The 21,417-nt window shown below is 53.8% G+C and overlaps 1 protein-coding gene across 4 annotated transcripts; it reads left to right on the top strand.

The window, feature by feature from the left end:
* Positions 1-597: 597 nt before the first annotated feature.
* LOC112060257 (uncharacterized) lies at positions 598-20,323 on the top strand. 4 transcript variants are annotated; one of them, XM_065586608.1, is made up of 4 exons: positions 598-746; positions 3,460-4,136; positions 6,362-6,565; positions 7,618-20,323. In XM_065586608.1, the coding sequence occupies exons 2-4, from the start codon at positions 3,599-3,601 to the stop codon at positions 8,655-8,657; spliced, it is 1,782 nt and encodes a 593-aa protein (XP_065442680.1). In that variant the 5' UTR covers positions 598-746; positions 3,460-3,598; the 3' UTR covers positions 8,658-20,323. The 4 variants fall into 4 exon arrangements, with proteins under 4 accessions (XP_065442680.1, XP_023965478.2, XP_023965479.2 ...); XM_024109710.3 differs by having other exon boundaries at positions 648-801; XM_024109711.3 differs by having other exon boundaries at positions 687-886.
* The last annotated feature ends 1,094 nt before the right edge of the window (positions 20,324-21,417 follow it).

Here is a 21,417-nt window from a genome sequence, read left to right on the forward strand (position 1 = left end):
CTAGATGGACTGCATGTGACCCAGCGGTGTAGCTTTCTAGGTTCTAAAATTCCTTTTCCTACACTCAGTTTGAATGTAAGAGACATGCCCCATTGTGCGAGCTGCTGTACAGAGAAGTAACAAAGAAAACAGTCGTTGCCCCAGAGAGTTTACCATCTAGGTGTCAGACAGGATGCAACAAGTGGATATAACAGACCGGGGTTGGGAGATAAGAGAAACAAAACGATACAGAAACAGAGAAAAATTGCCTCATGTAACTGCAATCTTTTTATCTGCCTAGACACTCTACCCCCCACATCTGAGCACCTCCTCCCAGATCGTTATGGATTAATCCTCACCTACTCCCTGGGAGGTAGGGGGGCATTACTGTCCCCAGTTTAGTGCTGGGGACCTGAAGCACAGAGAGGCTAGGGGATGTGGCCAAGGGTAAACAGGAAGGCTGTAGCAGAGCCCGGAGTAGAGGCCGTCTCTCCTGGCCTGGGGGCTTCTTTCCACCTGCGGTTTCGGTGTTGAGGAACTCAACCAAGCAGAAAGAAAGAAGAGGAGGGAGAAGGCAGCATTTGTGCCAGGCCAACAGGGGTGGGGGGGAGAACCGTTTACTAGGGGGTGCCTCCAACGAGCAAACCCGGTCGGTGACCTCTCTCCCCCACCACCCCCTCTGGAGAACAAGCCTCCATAGGGCGGGAGCCAGCAGAGGGCAGCAGCAGGCTCGCCGTGCCCGCCACTCGGAGGCAGAGGAAATGAAGGCGAGTTCCTCTGAGTCAGGAGCCATTAGCCCCAGAAGCTGGAGCGCCCAGCGCCGTGAGTCCGGGCGCGGGGAGCCGGAGCGCGGAGCGCAGCCCGCGGCGCAGGGGGCCGGAGCGCTGCCGCCGGGCGCCCCGCTCAGGTGGGAGGTTGGCCGCGGGGCTGGCGGGGGCGCACGGGGCGAGCGGCGGCGCTGGGAGTTCGCGGACAAGGGCGCAGCGCCTGGCCGCCCTCCCCCTGCGGGCCGCCCGCGGGAGCGGAGCCGAGCTCGGCCGGGGGGCGATGCGGGCTCTGGCCGCCGGCGGGACCCACTCGCTGCTGCGCGGGGCGGCGGGTCCCTGCAGGGGGCGGGGGCTGGAGCTGCCCCGCCGGGCAGGGCCCCTTCCCCGGCACCAGAACTTGGGCCGCCGGCCAGGCTGGCCCCGGGCTGCGGGGCGAACCCCGGGGGCTCCGCGCGCCTCTCCCCGCTGCAGCGGCGGCTCGGCCGGGCTGGAGCCGAGCCAGGCGCCGGGGCGGAGGGGAGGCGGTTCCTGCGCCCCGCGGCACCGCGGAGCCCACCCGGCCGCCGGCGGCTCCCATTGTCCTCGGCCGGGGCGCCCCGGGCTGGGCGCGCTCAGCCGCCGGCCGGCAGCGGGGCCGGAGCAGCAGCGGGCGGTGCACAGGCCGGCCCTGGGAAGGGCCTGCCCGGGGTGGGGGGGCCCAGGCGGCCCGGAGTCGCCCCCCGGCTAATCCCGTCCCCGGCCGGCCCTGCAGCCCCAGCCCCGCTCCCCGCCGCGGCAGGACCGAGCGGGGGAGGGGGAGAGCGAACAAAAGGCTGCGCCTGCCAGCCCCGCCGCTGCCGCAGGAGCCGCCCGGGGGGCCGGACGCGGGGGGCCGGCCCGAGCCCCCAGCCGGGCGGGCTGAGCTCGCAGGAGGCCTCCGAGCGGCTCAGCGCCGGGGCGGGGGGAGGAGAGCAGAGCAGATTAGCTCCCCAGCCGGCCGTGGTATGCAGAAAATGCTGAGCTTGGAGAGTGAGTCTGTGTGTGCACACGCTATGGCTGTGTGTGTGTGTGTGTGTGTGTACGGTACGGTTCTGTGTGTGTGTACATGGTATGGCTCTGTGCACAGTATGGCTCTGTGTGTGTGTGTGCACGGTCTGGTTCTGTGCGCACGGTCTGGCTCTGTGTGTGTGTACATGGTATGGCTCTGTGCACGGTACAGCTGTGTGTGTGTGCATGCTATGGCTCTGTGTGTATGCACAGTACGGCTCTGTGCACGGTCTGGCTCTGTGTGTGTGTGCACAGTCTGGCTCTGTGTGTGTGTGCACAGTCTGGCTCTGTGCACGGTACAGCTGTGTGTGTGTGTGCACGCTATGGCTCTGTGTGTGTGTGTGTGCACGCTATGGCTCTGTGTGTGCGTGTGTGTGCGCACACGCTATGGCTCTGTGTGCACGGTCTGGCTCTGTGTGTGTGTACATGGTATGGCTCTGTGCACAGTATGGCTCTGTGTGTGTGCATGGTCTGGTTCTGTGCGCACGGTCTGGCTCTGTGTGTGTGTGTACATGGTATGGCTCTGTCCACGGTACGGCTGTGTGTGTGTGCACGCTATGGCTCTCTGTGTGTGTGTGTGTGTGTGCACAGTACAGCTCTGTATGTGTGTGTGCACGGTACGGCTCTGTGTGTGTGTGTGCACGGTCTGGTTCTGTACGTGCGGTCTGGCTCTGTGTGTGTGTACATGGTATGGCTCTGTCCACGGTACGGCTGTGTGTGTGTGCACGCTATGGCTCTCTGTGTGTGTGTGTGTGTGTGCACAGTACAGCTCTGTATGTGTGTGTGCACGGTACGGCTCTGTGTGTGTGTGTGCACGGTCTGGTTCTGTACGTGCAGTCTGGCTCTGTGTGTGTGTACATGGTATGGCTCTGTGCACAGTATGGCTCTGTGTGTGTGTGCATGGTCTGGTTCTGTGTGCACGCTATGGCTCTCTGTGTGTGTACATGGTATGGCTCTGTCCACGGAATGGCTGTGTGTGTGTGTGTGTGTGTGTGTCCACGGTATGGCTGTGTGTGTGTGTGTGTGTATCTCCATGGTATGGGTGCGTGTGAGCGCTATAGCTTATATTTTATAACCTATAGAGTAATATCTACAAATGAAATAATAATATCACTAAACCAAATTCTGAAGTCACTTTGAAATGAGACGTCAGAGCGTTCCGCCTGGATAAAGTCTCAAGGGGCCGTTTCAAGCCTTGTCCAAATGCTTGATTTCACCGTTTCCCCCCCTCTCTAAACCGAATTTTGCTGGCATGGGCAGGTTCCCGTGGAACGGTTCGATTTTGACAAAGGGGCATTTTCTGACAGAAAACCAGGGTTCTGTGAACAATTTTGGACCAGGTCTGATATCCAGCTGTTTTGGTACTTCGCTGGTCCCCATCGCTGTGGTCTCTGTGCACCTTGCAGTCCTCATAACTCCCCAGTGAGGCCAGGGAGCATATTATCCCCATTCACATATGGGGAAATTGAGGCACAGAGAGCTTAGCAGGACTGGCAAGTCTCTCTTCTGTAATGCATGTCTGACCGAGCAGGTGTTAGCTCTGGTTCTCCACCCACGGAGGATCCCAGGCTTGGAGTGGGCTACCGGGTCAAACTGGGGGTTATTAACTGTTTCACTACAAGATGGTTTGTCTAAGGAGGGTGCTTAGAGAGCCCGCGTTTACCTCTGGCTTTTTCTCTTCTCTCAGGTGCTTTCAAGCTGGGATGAGCGTCTCCCCCGCCACCTGGCACTCTGGAGCAGTTATTTAATCTCCCCAAGCCACCCATCTCCGTCCAGATTTGTGTCCTGGAGCAAGATTGGCTCCAGGCCTTTTCCCCCCTGGCACCATGGATTCCTCAGCTGCTCTGGCTTCTGCTCCTCCTTCTTCGGCTCCCTCTGGGTCCCGGAGCCCGATGTTTTCCTCGGGAGCCGACCGAGAGGAGTGGGGACCTAGGTTCAACTGTGCCCCTTCCACTTCTGCCGCAGCTTCCCAGGGGTTGGCCACATCTGGCCGGAAGAGGAAAGCCAACTTCTCCAACGACGAGACAGAGACTTTGGTCTGGAACGTGGTTCGGCACTTCAGCGCCCTCTACGGCTCCGAATCCCTCCGAGCTCACCCTGTGCGGCGGAAGCAGCTGTGGACCCAGATTCAGAGCCGGGTCAACTTCCTGGGCTACACCGAGCGCTCCATCGATGACCTCAAGCACAAGTGGCGAGACCTTCGGCTGGATGTCAAGAAGAAGATCACCTCCAAGAAGCATCCCCCTATGAACAGGGCAGGGGGGCCTCTCCACAAACCCCGCCTCACTCCCCTGGAGAAGATGGTGGCCTCCACCTTCTTACAGGCCAGCCATGATTCAGAGCCCGAGATTATCTTTGACCCCGGTGAGCTAAGCTTTGGGTTTCTCTGATAGCAGGTCTGGTCCACATGAGCTCACAATGGTGGTAGGGTTGGGGAGGTCTATGGGTAAAGGAGATGGAGCTAGAAGACCATTCCTCCAGGGAAAGGGGCTTTCATGAACATCTGTTTCCACCCTGTTGTCACCATCTGAACACTCCAGCCTCACCTCATAGTAATGTAACAAATCCCTGGCCCTCTGGGGCTTGGTCCGTGGTGAACATTTACTTATTGTGCTAGCTCAGAGAGGATGGTGAAAAAAGCTCTGTCAATTTTGCCTTTTTTCTAGTCAGTTTCCCTTTTGGGTTTTCCTGCAGTAGGAGAATACTGTAAACTCTCGGTGGCAAGGGCTGCTGGGAAATATTTATACTCAAATAGCCAAACTAAAGGAAATAGTTTTCCCTGGAATTTAAAAAAAAAATGGTGGAAATATTCCTGTTGATCTTCGGTTTTGTAAAACTTTTTTTGTTTTTAAAAACCTCGAAATACTGCGTCTAGCCTGATCGCATCCCTTTTGCAGGTGACTTGCCGGGGGAAAAATCATGGGTTCGTGCCCCCTTTTGACTGCATGGGTATGTGTTCTTCTGAGTTAACAGTGCCACCGGGAAATAGTTCTGGAGTTGTGACGACTGGCTGCGCGTGCTGACGCGTTATACTCACGTGAGCTTTAGCCTATATCCTCGGCTAAGCCAGCCAACGCGAGTTCAGGGCTTTTGTGCGGGGGCAGGATTTGGGCAGCGCTCGAGTTAACTCTGCAGTGACGACAAGTCCTCAGGTGTATCAAGGAGGGTTGACAAGTTTCTCCCCCCACATCCAAAAATTAAAATAGGGGCGATGGGGAGGCACAAGGGATTCTGCTTGTTTTTACATTAGAAATGTAGGTGTCCTCTGCCCTCTTTTTCCTGGGAGACTCTTTGCGCTACTGTAGAACTTGAAGGAACATGACATCAGACAAATCATGCAAGAGTCACCTGATGAAGGCTCTGATTCAGCAAAGCACTTATGCACCTGTCTAACTTTTTAATCAAAGCACTTAAGCACATTGGACTTCAGTGATACTTATCCACGCACATGCTTAAGTGCTTTGCTGAAGTGGTGCTAAAGTTAGGCATGTGCTTAAGTACCTTGCAGAAGTGGGGCCTAATTGAGAGAGTGATTTTTTTTTTCCAGAATGATTAAAACTCTTTGTTTTATTTGCTTTTTGTTACCCACTATTTAACTCAAATACATGAGACACACTTGGGAGAAAAACCTCAGGGTTAAAGACTCTCTCTCCTCCTTCAACAAAACATGGAAAGAACTCCTAGTCCAGATGTCTGGAACTGCCAGTAAAGCAGGGAAGACCAGACTGGACATTCTTAATATGTTGAAGATCAAACAAACAAAACCTCAAAACCTTGATTCTTTTGTTCGTTTGTTTAAAGACCCATTTCAGGCGGCCTTTTCTACCTTATAGAGGACCAAAAATAAATAAAGGGGGCCAAATCCAATTTTCGTTCCCTTTGCTGGTCACCTTTAAGTTCAGATCAGACCACTAGCTTTTGGTGAAAGAGGGACATACAGGCACAAATTGTTAGTTTAAATATATACTGCAAAAAATCCAGGCTGTTTTGGGGCTAGACGTAGCTTATATAAAAACACAATGGAAATATCCAGTTGGACTTAATAGAAAATCCTGATCTTTCTGTAGGGTGTTTTTGGACCGTCGTGTAGAGCTGATCAGAGAATGAACTCCCTGCTATAGAATTTTATAGGACCATTCAGAAAACCTATAGAAAGGATCTAGTTCACTTAAGTTCTATAGTTTGTTGGAGTAATTTTTACATGCCCCTGTGGGTTTCATCCCAATGCCAATGGCTGGGTGAAGCTAGACAAATTCAGATTGGAAATAACACATACGTTTTTAATGGCGAGAGTAATTAACTGTTGGAAGAATTGACCAAGGGTGGTGGTGGATTCTCCATCACTGACCATTTTCAATCAAGGTTGGATGTTTTTCTCAAGGATTTGCTCTAGGAATCATTTTGGGGCAGTTCCCTGGCCTGTGTCATGTAGGCGGTCAGACCAGATGATCACAATGGTCCCTTCTGGCCCTGGGATCTCTGAAAAGTCATATAGGATGTTTCCCTAGGGGAATCCTAGCCTGTGATACACGAAGCCTACGGAATGATCGTCTCTATTCTCTTAAGTCAATCGTCTCTTTCTCCTGCAGACTTGTTCTTCCCAGGTGCGTCCAAGCAATCGATCATGTCCTTCCAGCCTGCAGTCAGCCACCCCAGCATCTACATAGACACCAATGGGCAGCCCTCCTCTTTGCCTGACGTGGAAGGTTCCGCTGTGCCCCGGCTCGCGGTCCAGAGTCCAGACCCTTCTGTGATCTGTGAATACAGCCGAGGCGAGGGGCAGAGCAGTTCAGGTAGGGGTGATGGGGAAGCTGCCGATAGCTACAGCAAAGGCCAGGCTGACTGTCTGGGGGCAGCAGTTGCTGGTGCCTGTTAAAGGGTCAGCCGGGGAATCCTGAGCATGGGGAAAATGATCACACTGTCTATGACTTGTCTGTGACGTGCTGTCTCCAGCAGGCGCTGCAGTGGGGATGCTGGAGAAGGAGTCTTTGTTGAAAATGGTGAAATGATTGTGACTCTGAGAACCTGGGCCAAGCATATCTGTTACGTAGCCCCAGGGAAGTTGCACCAGGAATGGAGTAGGGCCCCATAGTCAAATCTCAGCCCTCCACACACTCCTAGGGAAACTCTTTGCAAGGTCTTGTCCCCACTGTCAGCGTCGAACAGCCTAGCGGTTAGCTTCAGGGCAAACACTTGTGTGTTCACAGTGCTCAAACTGTGGGTGACTATTCCAGCGCTCCTGCCCTCTAGTGTCCAGGTCTCCTAACACAAGAACAAGGAGACGGTCGGAAAGGCAGCAAATTCCAAACTGATCTAAGACAATAAACATTTTTCCTGCAGTACACAAGTTGCCTGTGGAACTCACTGCCACAGGATGTCATCAAGGTCAAGAATTTAACAAGATTCCAAGAGAGATTGAGCATTTGTATGGATGACCAAAATAACCAGCATTATCCAACTTAATCCTCAAAAGGATGTTGGAAGGGATGTAACAACCTCATGATTCAGGGCCCAAGACAGCTTCAAAGTATTAGGGTTTAGGAGGAGACTCCCACTGGGGGCCAGATTATCCCATATCTGCTAACGCTGGCTTTTTACACCTGCCTGCGAAGTAGCTGGTTCTGGCCTCTGTCGGGAAAGGAACGTTCCTGTTGGGTCTGACCAGCGCCCATGCAGCCCTGCCAGGGTGTGTGTGTCTGTGGCTGCTTTTAGTGATTTTTAGTCAGAAGAAGACCCTGGGGCGGTCCCAGGGATGTGGGGAGAGGCGTTAGATTCCCAATCGGTCCCATGGCGCCAAAGGGGGTGAAGCTGATAGACTGACCTGGTAGCTTCTCTTCTCTTTCAGCCGAATCGGGGCCGGAGCTGCGGACTCCAGAGATGTCGGCCATGTCCCCGCCTCTGAGAAATGAGTCCCTCGTCTCCTACGCCTCCATGTCGGAGGAAGAAGAGCGGGAAGGCCAGGAGGGGGACGGGTGCCCCAGCGCAGCGATGGGCCTTCAGCCTGGCCCGGAGCCCCAGCTGTCGGCAGAGGAAAGCGCGAAGGCATCCCGGCAGGCCATGCTCATCCGCCGGTGCAATTCCCAGGGCTCCATGAGCTCCCTCCCCGAGGACACGCTCAATCACGTGGACGCTCACGCAGACTGGGCCCACGAAGGGGTCTCCGACATCCCCTCCTTGGGCAGGGTGCTGGACGCCTCCCAGCCGGAAGAGGAGGAGGGCAGCCAGGGCCCTGAGGTGGGCTCCTTGCCCAGGGTACTGATGGGGCCCACGTGGGAGAAGCAGCAGCAGGAGGAGGAGCAGCAGCAGCAGGCGCGCTCCCCGCTGCATGGCGCGCTCACCGAGGAGTCCCTGCCCTCCTCTGCCTCGCCTCAGGAGGACCAGCCCCCCGCCCCGGTGCCGCCGCCGCGGGGCCTGGGCTGCTCTTGGCTGCGGGAGGGCAGGAGGGAGAGCTGGAGGACTAACATCCACCGGTTGCTGGACCTGGAGGAGCAGTGGGACCAGCTGTACCACCAGGAGCTGGCCATGTGGCAGGAGGAGCGGGCCACCCAGCGCGAGGAGCGGGCGCGGGACAGGGAGCTGCAGTTCCGCCTGCTGGGCGTCCTGACGGACATCCGGGACGAGCTGCGCTACCTGCGGCAGGAGCGGGCCAGCGCGCGCCAGAGCCAGGCCCCGCCCGCTGAGGCGGGGCCCGAGGCCAGCGGGCTCTTAGACCAGCCGCCCAAAGCGGAAGTCAGCTTCCCAGGGCCCACCCTGGGCGGCGCCGGCTGGGGAGAGAGCGCCATGGCCAGCAGGAACCCGTATGGCAGCCGGGGGCGGGGGCGGCGCCGGGGCCGGCCTCGTGGTTCCGCCTCCAAACACAGACGCCTCTTCCTGACCAATAGCTAGGAGTGGCTGGGGGCTGTCAATTCCAGTGACGGACATGGGGTGTGTGGACAGCCCTCCTGGAGCCTGGGGACGAGTGCACGGGGTGGGCACGCAGCGTGCGCCTGGACATGGAAGGGCAGGGTGAGTGTGCGGGGGGGATGTGTGTGATAGAGGCTGTGTGTGTGTGCTGGAGGCGTGTGTGGGGGGGGAGAGAGAAGCATTTGGGAATATGCCTGGTGTGCAAACGCATCGGTGCATTTGTGTGAGCTGGGGAATCGAGCGTGCCTGTGTAAGTTTGACAGGTGTGGGTGCAGTTTGAGCATCTGTGCACCAGCACCTGTCCGGGGGGGGGGCATGTGAGGAGAAGTGTGTGAGCCTGTGGTGTGCATGTCCATGAGAATGGTGTGTGAATGCACGGGCTGCAGGCGTGACTGCAGTTGTGTGTGTGTGGGTGAATGCACGTGCTTGTGAATTTGCAGCGACAGATGTGTAATCAATGTACGGGTGTGAGCATGTGTCATGTGTCTGGGAGGCTCTGCAGGACTAGTGTGCAGTGGGGAGTGTGTAAGGCCGCAGTGGTGCTTGTCTGAGTGCAAGCAGGGAGCATATACTGCATTGTGCGTGTGCACACGTGAGTCCAGGGTGTCTGAATGAGGCAGTCGTGTGGCAGGGGGATTAGTCTAGGAATGGAAGGGTGAGTGTGAGTAGCCCTGGGAGGCTGTGATTGGTTGGCAGGGGGCGTAGGAGGGGGGTGTCCATGGCACGAGCGTGAGCATGTGTGTTAGTGCAGGTGGGAGTGTTAGTGCAGTCCATGTACACAGGATGTGTGTGCACACAGCTGGATGTCCATGCCCATGTGGGAGTGCCAGCTGTGGCAAGGGGTGAGTGCAGGGCCTGCAGGGAGGGCATGTAGCAGGCACGCTGTGTGGGTGTGAGTGACTGGCTGTGATTGCACCCCGAGAGATGCGGGCACAGGAGTGTGTGACTGCCCGGCAGGGGCACAGGGACAATCAGGCAGCGGCGCACTTGTACGAGCAGGAGCGGCTAGGGGTGGAGGCTGAGTGCACGGGTGAGCGCAAGGGGAGTGAGTCCGAGCAGTGGTGGGAGGGGGTGTGTCTGTCGTGCGTTTAGGAGAGATGCTTGCATTGTGGAGGGGGTGTGCATGGAGCCAGAGGGGGGGATGCTGTTTAAGGCAAGGCCTTGGGGGGTGGCTGAGTGAAAGTGCTGCACTCCCGCATCTGGGAGGTGTGTGTACGTGTGACCCGGGGCATGTGCCCGCCGGCAGGGGGTAGATGTGCAAGTGCGCTAGGCTGAGTAGGGTTGCTACTTTCTGGGGGGGAGGGGAATTAGGAATAGTCGCTGTCCTGCGAGAACATTTTATGCAAATCATTTAATGACCTAATTTGCATATAACCATAAACTTCTGTTTAAAAAAAAAAAAAAACCCCAAACCCAAGCCTGTGTGTGGACTCAGTGCTGGTTAAAGCTGTGGGGATGGGCACTGCACCCGTTCTTGGTTAATAGTCAGTGACACTTTAGATGCCCCTCCTCTGGCTCCAAAATGCCACTTTGCATTGGCAGCTTCTCCCTGCAGCTCCTTCTCCCAGGCTCTCCTGGGGCAGGCTGGTCGGTGGCCGGAGGACAATGGGTGAGTGCAAGGCCTGTCCCGGGGCATGGATGGCTACCTGGGCACTGGCTTTCCTGAGCAGAGGGCTGAGGGGCAGGATGGCGTGAATCCAGCCGAGGGCGAGTCATTGGCCTGCCGGATCCGGCATCTGCACGCACCTGTTCCCTTGTACAATGCCCGGTGTTCCCAAAGAGCTCCCGAGCAGACCGAGAACTCCATCGACTCTTTTTCCAGGTGGGACACCTCTTAGACTGGCTGGTGCCCGTGTCGTGCCCTTAGCACTAGGCTCTCCCCAGCTGGCTGGCAGGCAGGCAACGCGTCTAGCACTGAATCCTGGAGCCAGACTGGCTGTGGGAGATAAGGGGCAATTCAAGCCGTGGGTGACCTGACTGTTGCCCTGCTATGCAGAGAAGCGTGGTTTGAGCCGCGCAGGGCGAGGACTTGCCCCTTCCGTGTTTGGTGCGACTCAGTCCCTGCCTCACTTGTGGCCAGCTGATCGACCCTGCCGTGACGGGGCCGCTCGGTTCCTGCCTGGTCCTTGTGGGGCGGGGCGGTAAGGATGGCTGCCAGAGAGGGTCCTGAGCTGCCCCATCGTGGAGCAGTGGGGGCGGGGTGCCCGCCAGGTGCCAGCTGGCACAGTGGTGTTATCCATTGTCTGATGGCTTCCTTGCCTTTCCTGTCTGGTGCCAGGTGTGTGTGGACCCCACTGCACGGACCAGCTGGGGTTGTGCCAGGTGATGGGATGTCCCCTGTGATCCAGCCGGTGTCTGGCCAGACCTGCCGCCATCTTAGCCATATTGGCCACTAGGGGGCTCGTTGCTCTTCTGCCCCTCCCCCCCCCCCCCCCCCCCCCCAAGCACCTGGCGTGCTTTGCCCAGCTCCTCTGTGTTCACGCTCAGGCAGCACTTTGGTGTTCTGTGCTCCCTCCGCTCACTACCATCGCCTGGCCACTCTGCTCACCAGAAACGGAGCCAGCCCGTCCGTGCCAGGCAGCACTCCATGGCTCTGCCCAGAATCATGGTACCAAGCGTGCTCAGGGCTGGCCTGGATTTTCCCATTTGGAGATGAGACCCGAGGGGCAGCTTCTCCTGGCGGAGTCATCGCAGAACTGGGCCCTCTTCTCCACCCCGAGTCGCGTTCTCCAGGGCAGCCTTGGGCAGCCTGCAGACCTGGGAAGGGGAATGCAGCTCCTTCCACGGCCAAGTGGGGGCACCACAGAGCCACCCAGGCCAGAGTTAGCTACTGCTGAGTGAATAGACCCTGGGAACGTTTCCGGCGAGGATCTGTGCCCTGGGCAGGCTCTATTCATTTCTGAGTTAGAAGCAGAAAGGCTCTTTTCCTGTTTTCAGGCCGACCCTGCTGTGCGGTGCCCCCTCGCCACACGGTTCACCCCCTCGGTGTAAATCAGGCTAGCGCCAGGGAGATCAATGCAGGATTTGGCCGTGTACTTTTGAGCAAAACCTTGTTCCCTCCACGTTGCAAACATGAGGCCTGTGCGCTCCCAGGGCTCCTGGAAGCAGTGTTCCCACGTGCCTGTGCCAACCAAGGAATGCTTTTCCCAGGTAAGAGGAAGGCAGCAGGATCCGATGGGGGCATGGGACTGCACGGGGGCGTATTACTCCGTGTCCTGCAGAGCTACATGCACTGGGGCCTGGGCTTGAGTGGAAATGGACTTTGGTTTAACAGAAGATACCCAAGGGCAGTGGCTCTCAACCTTTCCAGACGACTGGACCCCTTTCATGAGTCGGATTTGTCTTGCGTACCCCCAAGTTACACCTCACTTTAAAACTACTTGCTTACAAAATCAGGCCTATAAATTCAGACGTGTCACAGCCGCACTATTCCTGAAAAATAACTGACTTCCTCATTTTTACCATATAATTATAAACTGAATCAGCTGGAATATAAATATTGTACTTACATTTCAGTGTAGAGAGTAGTATAAACAAGTCATTGCATGACATTTTAGTTTGTACTGACTTCACTAGTGCTTTTTATGTAACCTGTTGTGAAACTAGGCAAATCTCTAGAGGAGTTCAGGTACCCCCTGGAAAACCTCCGTGTCCCCCCAGGGGTACGCATACCCCTAGTTAAGAACCACTGCCTAAGGGTATGGAGCTCACACCTGATGCTCTCACCAGCCCCCTAGCAGCACGGGGGGGTTGGAATTGCTGATTTCTCGTGGTCCCTTCCAGCCCTACTCTGCTTTGCTTACCCAAGCCCATGGAAACGAGTCCCAGCTTTTATCAGTGGGAGCCTTTCTACTGCCCGGCTCCACGGCGAAGAGCACTTCTTGTCCCTAGCTCAGCCTGTCTTCACAGCGAACGGGTTTGGCTGAAGCCGTTGGCAGCATCTTCCTCCCTAGATTTCCGCAGCCCGTTTCCCCCCGTGCGACTGCCCTCGTGAGCAATTCCCACGTTTGCTGTTCCTCCTGCCCTGTGCTGGGGTGGAGCGGAGAGCCAGGCTGGCATTCTGCTAGAAGAGCTGCTCCTGGCAGCAGTACTGGAAGCCAGACAGTTTTCGCCCTGCTCCTGCTATTCGTAGACTGTTTTATCGCCTCCGAGAAGTGTTAACAAACCAAGGAGCGGTGGTAAGGTCCAGAGACAGGGCCCCGGGCTGGGTGGGAGGTGTGAAGCCTGGGTTCTATCCCTTTATTCTGCCACTGCCTCATGACGTGACCTTGAGAGAGTCCCCTTGCTGCTGGCTGCCTCAGTTTCCCCATCAGTAAAGCGGGGTTAACACTGCCCCGATGATAGGGTGACCAGATGTCTCAATTTTATCGGGACTGTCCCGATATTTACTTGTTTGTTTGTCCCGCGTCCCGACCGAACATCGGTCGAGACGCGAATTGTCCCGATATTTTGCCTTCTAGCACACAGGCGGAGGGGCCTCGCGCCCCCCTGCCCCGGCCCTGCCCTGATTCTGCCCCCTCCTTCCCCCATTGGATCCCTCCCCAAATTCCCGCCCTTGCCCCGCCCCCTCACTGCCCCATTGGATCCCTCCCCAAATCCCCGCCCTGGCCCTGCCTCTTCCCCAAGCACGCTGCATTCCTCCTCCTCCCCCCTCCTCCCAGGCTTGCGCTAATCAGCTGTATGGTGGCGCAAGTGCTGGAGGGATGGGGGAGAAGCAGGACGTGGCAGGAGGTGGAGCGGAGGCGAGCTGGTAAGGGGGTGGGTGAGGTGTGGAGCTGCCGGTGGGTGCTCAGCCCCCACCAATTTTTCCTATGCTCCGGTGGCTCTTGGTTTTTTTTTTGTTTTTTTGGTGTTTTTGTTTTTTCCTCCGCCGCCGGCTCTTGGGGTTTTTTTTGCTCTGCTGGCAGCCCCCTCACGTCCCGATATTTCACGTCTCTCATTTGGTCACCCTACCCGATGAAGGCCTTTGGGAGCTGCGGATGAAGGGAGCTGTACAGGTGCTGGGTTGTGCACTGGCTCTCGGGGGCTGAGCCGCCCAGTGCTACGCGCAGTCGGAAAGGCAGTGGCTCTGTTCCTGTACGAACCCAGTGGCGATAGGCGCGTTAGTTAGCCTCTCCTGGTGGAGAGAACTCGTCCTTCCCTGCCCTGAAATGCTCCTAATCCCACTGGCTTCCTGACCGCCACATTGCATGGGAAGCTACTTGCTCATTTGCTGCCTACCCAAGGTCCCTCTCCACGTTAATCCTTCCCAAGCCTCCCCTCCTCTTCCCGGGCTGGGGTTATCCTGCTGACGCATGAGCCTGCCTGCTCTATTCTGGGGCTGCACATCCTGAGCAAATCTGCTTAAGGAGTGGAGGAAGCGGGTGACTTTCCCCTCTTTATCAGCCGGCAGCTTTTCATGTGCTACTGAAAATCTAGGGTCCCTTGGCTCCGAGTTCCCCTCCCTTCGGCCTTGCAGGGCATCAGGGGTGAGCTCAGAATCCCCCGGGTCCCACAACAAATCCATGGCCGAGCTGCAGCCACCCAAACCTTCACACTGGCAGCTGGGACAGAACTCTGATCCTCCTCCACTGACAGCACAAGGCTAAAGGAGAATCTCCATATGGTGCCAGCAGAATAGGGCTTATGACACTAGTTGATCTTGTCCAGTAGAGGTCAGTGCTGCACATACTCACTAGCCAGCGCCTACAACACAAATATGAGAAGAATGGACAGGAAAGAGGCCGCTCGCCCTGTGTTTGGCTGGCTGCCACCAGCCTGCAGGTAAAAGCGGTTTAGAGCCATGGAAGAACAAATGGCACAGCCTTTAAATCCTGGTGGATTTCTAATGCTAATTCATGAAAGAGCCCTGTGCCTCCCAGCGACCGGCTCTTCCAAGGACTGTAATTGTCCTTGGCCAGACTGGGAAAAGGAGGCATGTTTGGCGAACCCATTAGCTAAGGTGGTAATTAACACATTCTTAAACCCTACTTAGCACCAAGTGTAGACAAAAAGTGGGGTTTAAAATGGGTTAGCTGGGACTCTGGTAGCAGTCAACGTGCTCTTTAACCCTACTGTCTGTCTACACTTGGTGCTATGTCTAAGGCTTGGTCTATGCTACGAAGTTAGGGTGACGTAAGTCACCCTGCATCAACCTAGCTGTGTATGTGTCTACGCTTCAATTTGTCTCCCGCTGATGTAAGCTCCACATTATGGCGACGCAGTAACAACACTGCCCGGCGTGGCGTTGAGCCGTGTTCGAAGTACTGAGCAAGCGTAGAACCTGCGATTCCTATGTCAACCCTACCAGTTCTCCAGCAGCTGTCTCACAACGCCTGACATTGACCGCTCTGGTCACAGTTGTGAACTCTACTGCCCCGGGGTCATGGAGACCAGAAGCCCCACCACCACCCTTCACTTTAAAACCCCACACATTTTTGAAATGCCTTTTCCCCATTGCCCGGCTTGGTGAATACACCTAGCAACTCTCCGTTGTTGTGTGCAAGTGCCCCACTAATCATGCTGACTACACGCTCCAGACGCGCTCCAGGAGATATGGGACTTCCATGGCCGGTGGGGAGAAGAGACCAGCTACAGAAAGGTGGACCTCTCTGAGCGGATTGCTTGGGGGATGCAGGAGAAGGGGTCCGACAGGGACCAGCAGCAGTGCCCCGTGAAAGCAAAGGAGCTGGGGCAGGCAGTCCAGTCCGTCCCGCCAGCCGAGCACGGGTGGGCCTGATGCAGGGGAAGGAACCTCGGGTAAGTGTGTAAATGTATTTCCCATCACTGATGTATCGATGGCGCCTCCAGCTTAACAGGACACAGCTGTCGACTGCTGATTAATGTACTCGTACTGGAGAGGCAGTGATACACGGAAGAGAGGGAGCCTTGTTATCTGCTCTTCGTTCCCCTGTAGTTAGGCGGGTAGGGCAGGGGAGGCACATGGACCAGTTGTTTATGTGCACAGGGATGTCCCTTGGATCCGCCTGAGAGAGCTCAATGCAATGTCCCTGGGGGTGCTCTGTGATCCGGTCCCAAAGGGTTCTAGGGATGGGTGCCTTGTTTCTTCCTCCCCAGCGGGACACTTTCCCACCACGCCAGTCAGTGATCGCTTCGGGCACCTCTGTGGAATACACAGGCTAGCAGCATATGGGCCCAGCTGTGCTCTGTGCCTTTGTTACTCAGGAGTGAGAGATCTGCTGCAATCGCCACTGTCTGTGGAAAATGGTGCCAGGATTCAGTGCCGTTGATCTGTACTCATAGCGTCATGCAGCTGAGTAATTCCCTCAATTTCCCTCACCCCTGGTGGCCACACTCACCAGCAGGGCCGTCCCTACCCAGACACAAAGTACACAGCTGCATAGAGCACCAGGAAATTTGGGGCATCAAATTTCCTGGTGCCCTACACAACTGCGTGCTGCTCCAGCCCCTGCTCCGCCTCTTCCCCCTGACCCCCACCCCTGCTCTGCCCCAGCCCTGCCCCCACTCCCCTGAGGACTGCAACAGGGGTCAGGCCTGCACTCACAGGGCAGCGGGAAGTGGAGCAACCCGGCCCCAACCTGCTCCGCACCGCTGGCTTCCAGCCACGCCACCGTTGAGTGCTGGGGGGCGGTTTCCCCCTTGTTTCCCAAGCTTGCTCCTGCCCCCCTGTGGAGGCCTGGGGCTGACCCGCCCCCGGAGGCCTGGGGCCTGCCCCCCCCGCGACGGGTCTGCATAGGGCACCAAAATGGCTAGGGACAGCCCTGCTCACCAGGGCAGGTGCTGTGGGTGGGGCCGTGCACAAGCACTCCGAAGCAGAGGTGTTAATAAACATGTCTTGTTTCACACTTTAGGGCAGCAAGGGAAGGGGGTGTTCCCTTGTCTTTGGCTCTCTGTTGTGAGTATACTGACAATAGGATGAAATTTAATAGTGAAAAGTGTAAGGTGATGCACTTGGGGATGACTAACAACAATTTTAGCTACAAGCTGGGGACGCATTGGTTAGAAGTAACGGAAGAGGAGAAGGACCTAGGGGTCCTTGTAGACCGCAGGATGACTATGAGTCGACAATGTAACGTGGCGGTAAAAAAAGCCAATGCAGTCTTGGGATGCATTAGGCGAGGTATATCTAGTAGGGATAAGGAGGTCCTGCTTCCGTTGTACAAGGCGCTGGTGAGACCTCATTTGGAGTACTGTGTGCAGTTCTGGTCTCCCATGTTTAAAAAAGACGAACTCAAACTGGAACGGGTGCAGAGAAGGGCCACTAGGATGATCAGAGGAATGGAAAACCTGTCGTATGAAAGGAGACTATAGGAGCTTGGGTTGTTTAGTCTGACAAAGCGAAGGCTGAGAGGGGATATGATTGCTATCTTTAAATATATTAGAGGGATTAATACAAGGGAGGGAGAAGAATTATTCCAGCTTAGTACTAACGTGGATACAAGAACGAATGGATATAAACTGGCCGTGGGGAAGTTCAGGCTTGAAATTAGACGAAGGTTTCTGACCGTCAGAGGGGTGAAATATTGGAACGGCCTTCCGAGGGAAACGGTGGGGGCGAGGGACCTGTCTGGTTTTAAGATTAAGTTAGATAAGTTTATGGAGGGAATGGTTTAATGGTAAAACATAGTAGTCAAGAAAACCAAGCAATGGTAGGTAAATAGCATATTGGCTAACAGGGATCAGGATGGAGACTCTTGCCTATATGCTCGGGGTCTTACTGATCGCCATATTTGGGGTCGGGAAGGAATTTTCCTCCAGGGCAGATTGGCTGAGCCTCTGGAGGTTTTTCGCCTTCCTCCGCAGCATGGGGCAGGGATCTCTAGCAGGAGGGTCTCTGCAGATTGAAGTCACTATTAACAGGATTGGGGACTTCAGCAGCAGAGTCCAGGGAAGGGGTAGGGACGGTTTTATGGCCTGCAGCATGCAGGGCGTCAGACCAGATGATCATAATGGTCCCTTCTGACCTTAAAGTCTATGAGTACCTCTGTGTGTTTTATCTGTAGCAGGTGCTACTATGGCCTTGAGAAGTTCCCCCTCCATACCACAGAAACCTTGAGCCAGGGAAGGATGAGAAAGAAGAGGACTCGAGACGATATGTTCAGTGAGTGCCTGCAAGCCAGTGCTGCATCAGCCTGTGAACAGAGGGGCTGGAGGATGAATTTTGCAGTTAGCCTGGAGAGAGAGAGAGCAGACAGGAGCCAGGCTGAGAAGTCCCAGCAGGAACCAAGTCTAAGGGGAAAAACAATAGAAGACACTTGGCAGTTTTTCAAAGAGACATTATTAAGGGCACAAGAGCAAACTACCCCACTGCGTAGGAAAGACAGGAAATATGGCAAGAGACCACCCTGGCTTAACCAGGAGATCTTCAATGATCTGAAACTCAAAAAAGAGTCCTACAAAAAGTGGAAACTAGGTCAAATTACAAAGGATGAATATAAACAAATAACACATGTATGTAGGGACAAAATTAGAAAGGAAAGGCACAAAACGAGATCAAACTATCTAGAGACATTAAGGGTAACAAGAAAACATTCTACAAATACATTAGAAGCAAGAGGAAGGCCAAGGACAGGGTAGGCCCATTACTCAATGTGGGGCAGGGGGGAAATAATAACAGAAAATGTGGAAATGGCAGAGATGCTTAATGATTTCTTTGTTTCAGTTTTCACCAAGAAGGTTGGTGCTGATTGGACGTCTAACATAGTGAATACCAGTGAAAATGAGATAGGATCAGAAAAGGCTAAATAGGGAAAGAACAAGTTAAAAATTACTTGGACAAATTAAATGTCTTCAAATCATCGGGCCCTGATGAAATGCATCCTAGAATACTCAAGGAGCAGACTGAGGAGATATCTGAGCCATTAGCGATGATCTTTGAAAAGTCATGGAAGACTGGAGAGATTCCAGAAGACTAGAAAAGGGCAAATATAGTGCCCATCTATAAAAAGGGAAATAAGGACAACCCGGGGAATTACAGACCAGTCAGTTTAACTTCTGTACCCGGAAAGATAATAGAGCAAATAATTAGGCAATCAATTTGCAAACATCGAGAAGAAAATAAGGTGATAAGTAACAGTCAGCATGGATTTTTCAAGAACAAATCATGTCAAACCAACCTGATAGCTTTCTTTGACAGGGTAACAAGCCTTGAGGATAGGGGGAAGCGGTAGATGTGGTATATCTTGACTTTAGTAAAGCTTTTGATATTATCTCACATGACCTCATAAACAAACTAGGGAAATGCAACCTAGATGGAGCTACTCTAAGATGGATGCAAAGTTGGTTGGAAAGCCATTCCCAGAAAGTAGTTATCAGTGGTACACAGTCATGCTGGAAGGGTATAACGAGTGGGATCCCACAGGGATCAGTTTTGGGCCCGGTTCTGTTCAATATCTTCATCAGTGATTTAGATAATGGCATAGAGAGTACCCTTATAAAGTTTGTGGACGATATCAAGCTGGAAGGGGTTGCAAGTGCTTTGGAGGATAGGATTAAAATACAAAATGATCAGGACAAACTGGAGAAATGATTGGAAGTAAATAGGATGAAATTCAATAAGGACAAATGCAAAGTGTTCCTTCCTAAATGGAGTAATCAGTTGCACAGGTACAAAATGGGAAATGACTGCCTAGGAAGGAGTACTGTGGAAAGGAATCTGGGGGTCATAGTGGATCACAAGCTAAATATGAGTCAACAGTGTAATACTGTTGCAAAAAAAGAAAACTTAATTCTAGGATGTATTAGCAGGAGTGTCGTAAGCAAGACATGAGAAGTAATTCTTCCGCTCTACTCCACGCTGAGTAGGCCTCAACTGGGATATTGTGTCCAGTTCTGGGCACCACATTGCAGGAAGGATGTGGACAAATGGGAGAGAGTCCAGAGAAGAGCAACAAAAATGATTAAAGGTCTAGAAAACATGACCTATGAGGAAAGATTGCGGGGGAAAAAGGGTGTGTTTAGTCTGGAAAAGAAAAGACTGAGAGGGGACATAACAGTTTTCAAGTATGTAAAAGGTTGTTACAAGGAGGAGGAAGAAAAATTATTGTTGTTCTTAACCTCTGAGGATAGGACAAGAAGCAATGGGCTTAAATTTCAGCAAGAGAGGTTTAGTTTGGACATTAGGAAAAACTTCCTAACTGTCAGGGTGGTTAAGCACTGGAATAAATTGCCTAAGGAGGTTGTGGAATCTCCATCATTGGAGATTTTTAAGAGCCGGTTGGAAAAACACCTGTCAGGGATGGTCTAGATAATACTTAGTCCTGCCATGAGTGCAGGGGACTGGACTAGATGACCTCTCAAGGTCCTGTCCAGTTCTATGATAAGGAGAGGGAGATGCACCAAGATATAATGGGGCTTCTCCGGCAGCAAACACAGATGCTGCAGTTTGTTGTGGATAGACAGGTACAACAACTCCAGGCTCGCCATCCTTTGCAGTCCATGGAGAATGCCACTATAACACCTCCCTCCACCCACCTCAACACTTCACATGGGTTCAGGGGCTACATCCCTACTCCTACCAGTCCACAACAGGGGACATTAAGGGCAACCACAGCTTCATATACAGTGACCTGTGAGAACCATGGTTGCTGGATGTGCAGCTACAATGGGCATGAATATTCCTTCCCATTCTCTAAGTTTTGTTCCATACATTTATTAAGGTTTAATGTATTTGCTTTAAACTTGAATTTTTTTTTTAAATTTATTACTCATTTTGTGCCCCATTGCCCTTGGCTGGCCCCTCACTGACCCTGACCCCCCCCCATGCCATGCCCCATTGCCTCCGGGGGGCCCACAAATATGTTTGGGGCCGGGCCCACAAAAAGTTAATCTGGCCCTGACTCCACATCCACCCTGATGGCAACTTTCCCCCCTTTGCTTCACAGATATTATGCAGCACATAGCAGGCAGCTAGAACCATTGGGATTTTTTTCACTGAGATCCAGCGTTGTGAGTAAACAACGCCAGCGCTCCTTCAGTCTACCAAAGCCACATTCAACTGCTGTTCTGCACCTGTTGAACTGGTAATTGAATCTTTCCTTGGTGCCGTTGACGTGACCAGTGTTCAGCTTCATGAGTCATAGGAGTAAGGAGGAGGCTCGATCACTATTGGCATTTCAAAATCACCAGTGGTAATCTGCCCATCAGGAAAGAAAGTCCCTTCTGCAGCTTTCTGAACAGTCCTGTGTTTTTAAAGATGCGAGTGTCATGTACCTTCCATAACCTGCTAACACTGATGTTGATGAAGTGTCCCTGGTGATCCACCAGCGCTTGCATAACCATAGGAAAATAACCCTTTCTGTTCATGTACTATGTGGCAAGATGGTCTCGTGCCAGAATAGGGATATATGTGTTGTGTATCGCTCCACCACAGTTCAGGAATCCCATTGCTGCAAACAGGGCCAATCCGAGGGAGGGCCAGGAGGGCCATTTGGGCTGGGCCTTAAGTTCAAAGCGGGCCTCAAATTTACATACTTGTTAATTTTTTGGCATTTGATAAGTTTCGCAACTTGTTTTTATGCACATCCCTATCGGACCAAAATGTGACCCACACTCTCAGCTTAGAGCTGCAAATTTAAGCAAATAAGAGATGTGATTTGGTAAAAGACATAATTGTGTTGTTAACTGATATAGATTTTGTCATATTAAAGAGTTTAAAATGTTTATAAATATTAATAAAAATATATCGGTTCTGATGGCACAAGATTAGACGACGATGAGCGTGTCCTCTCAGATCAGCTGATTATATAAACAGACCACAACTAGCGGCTGGTGCTGGATCAAG

Source organism: Chrysemys picta, chromosome 2, assembly GCF_011386835.1.
Source record: "Chrysemys picta bellii isolate R12L10 chromosome 2, ASM1138683v2, whole genome shotgun sequence".
NCBI lineage: Eukaryota > Metazoa > Chordata > Testudines > Emydidae > Chrysemys > Chrysemys picta.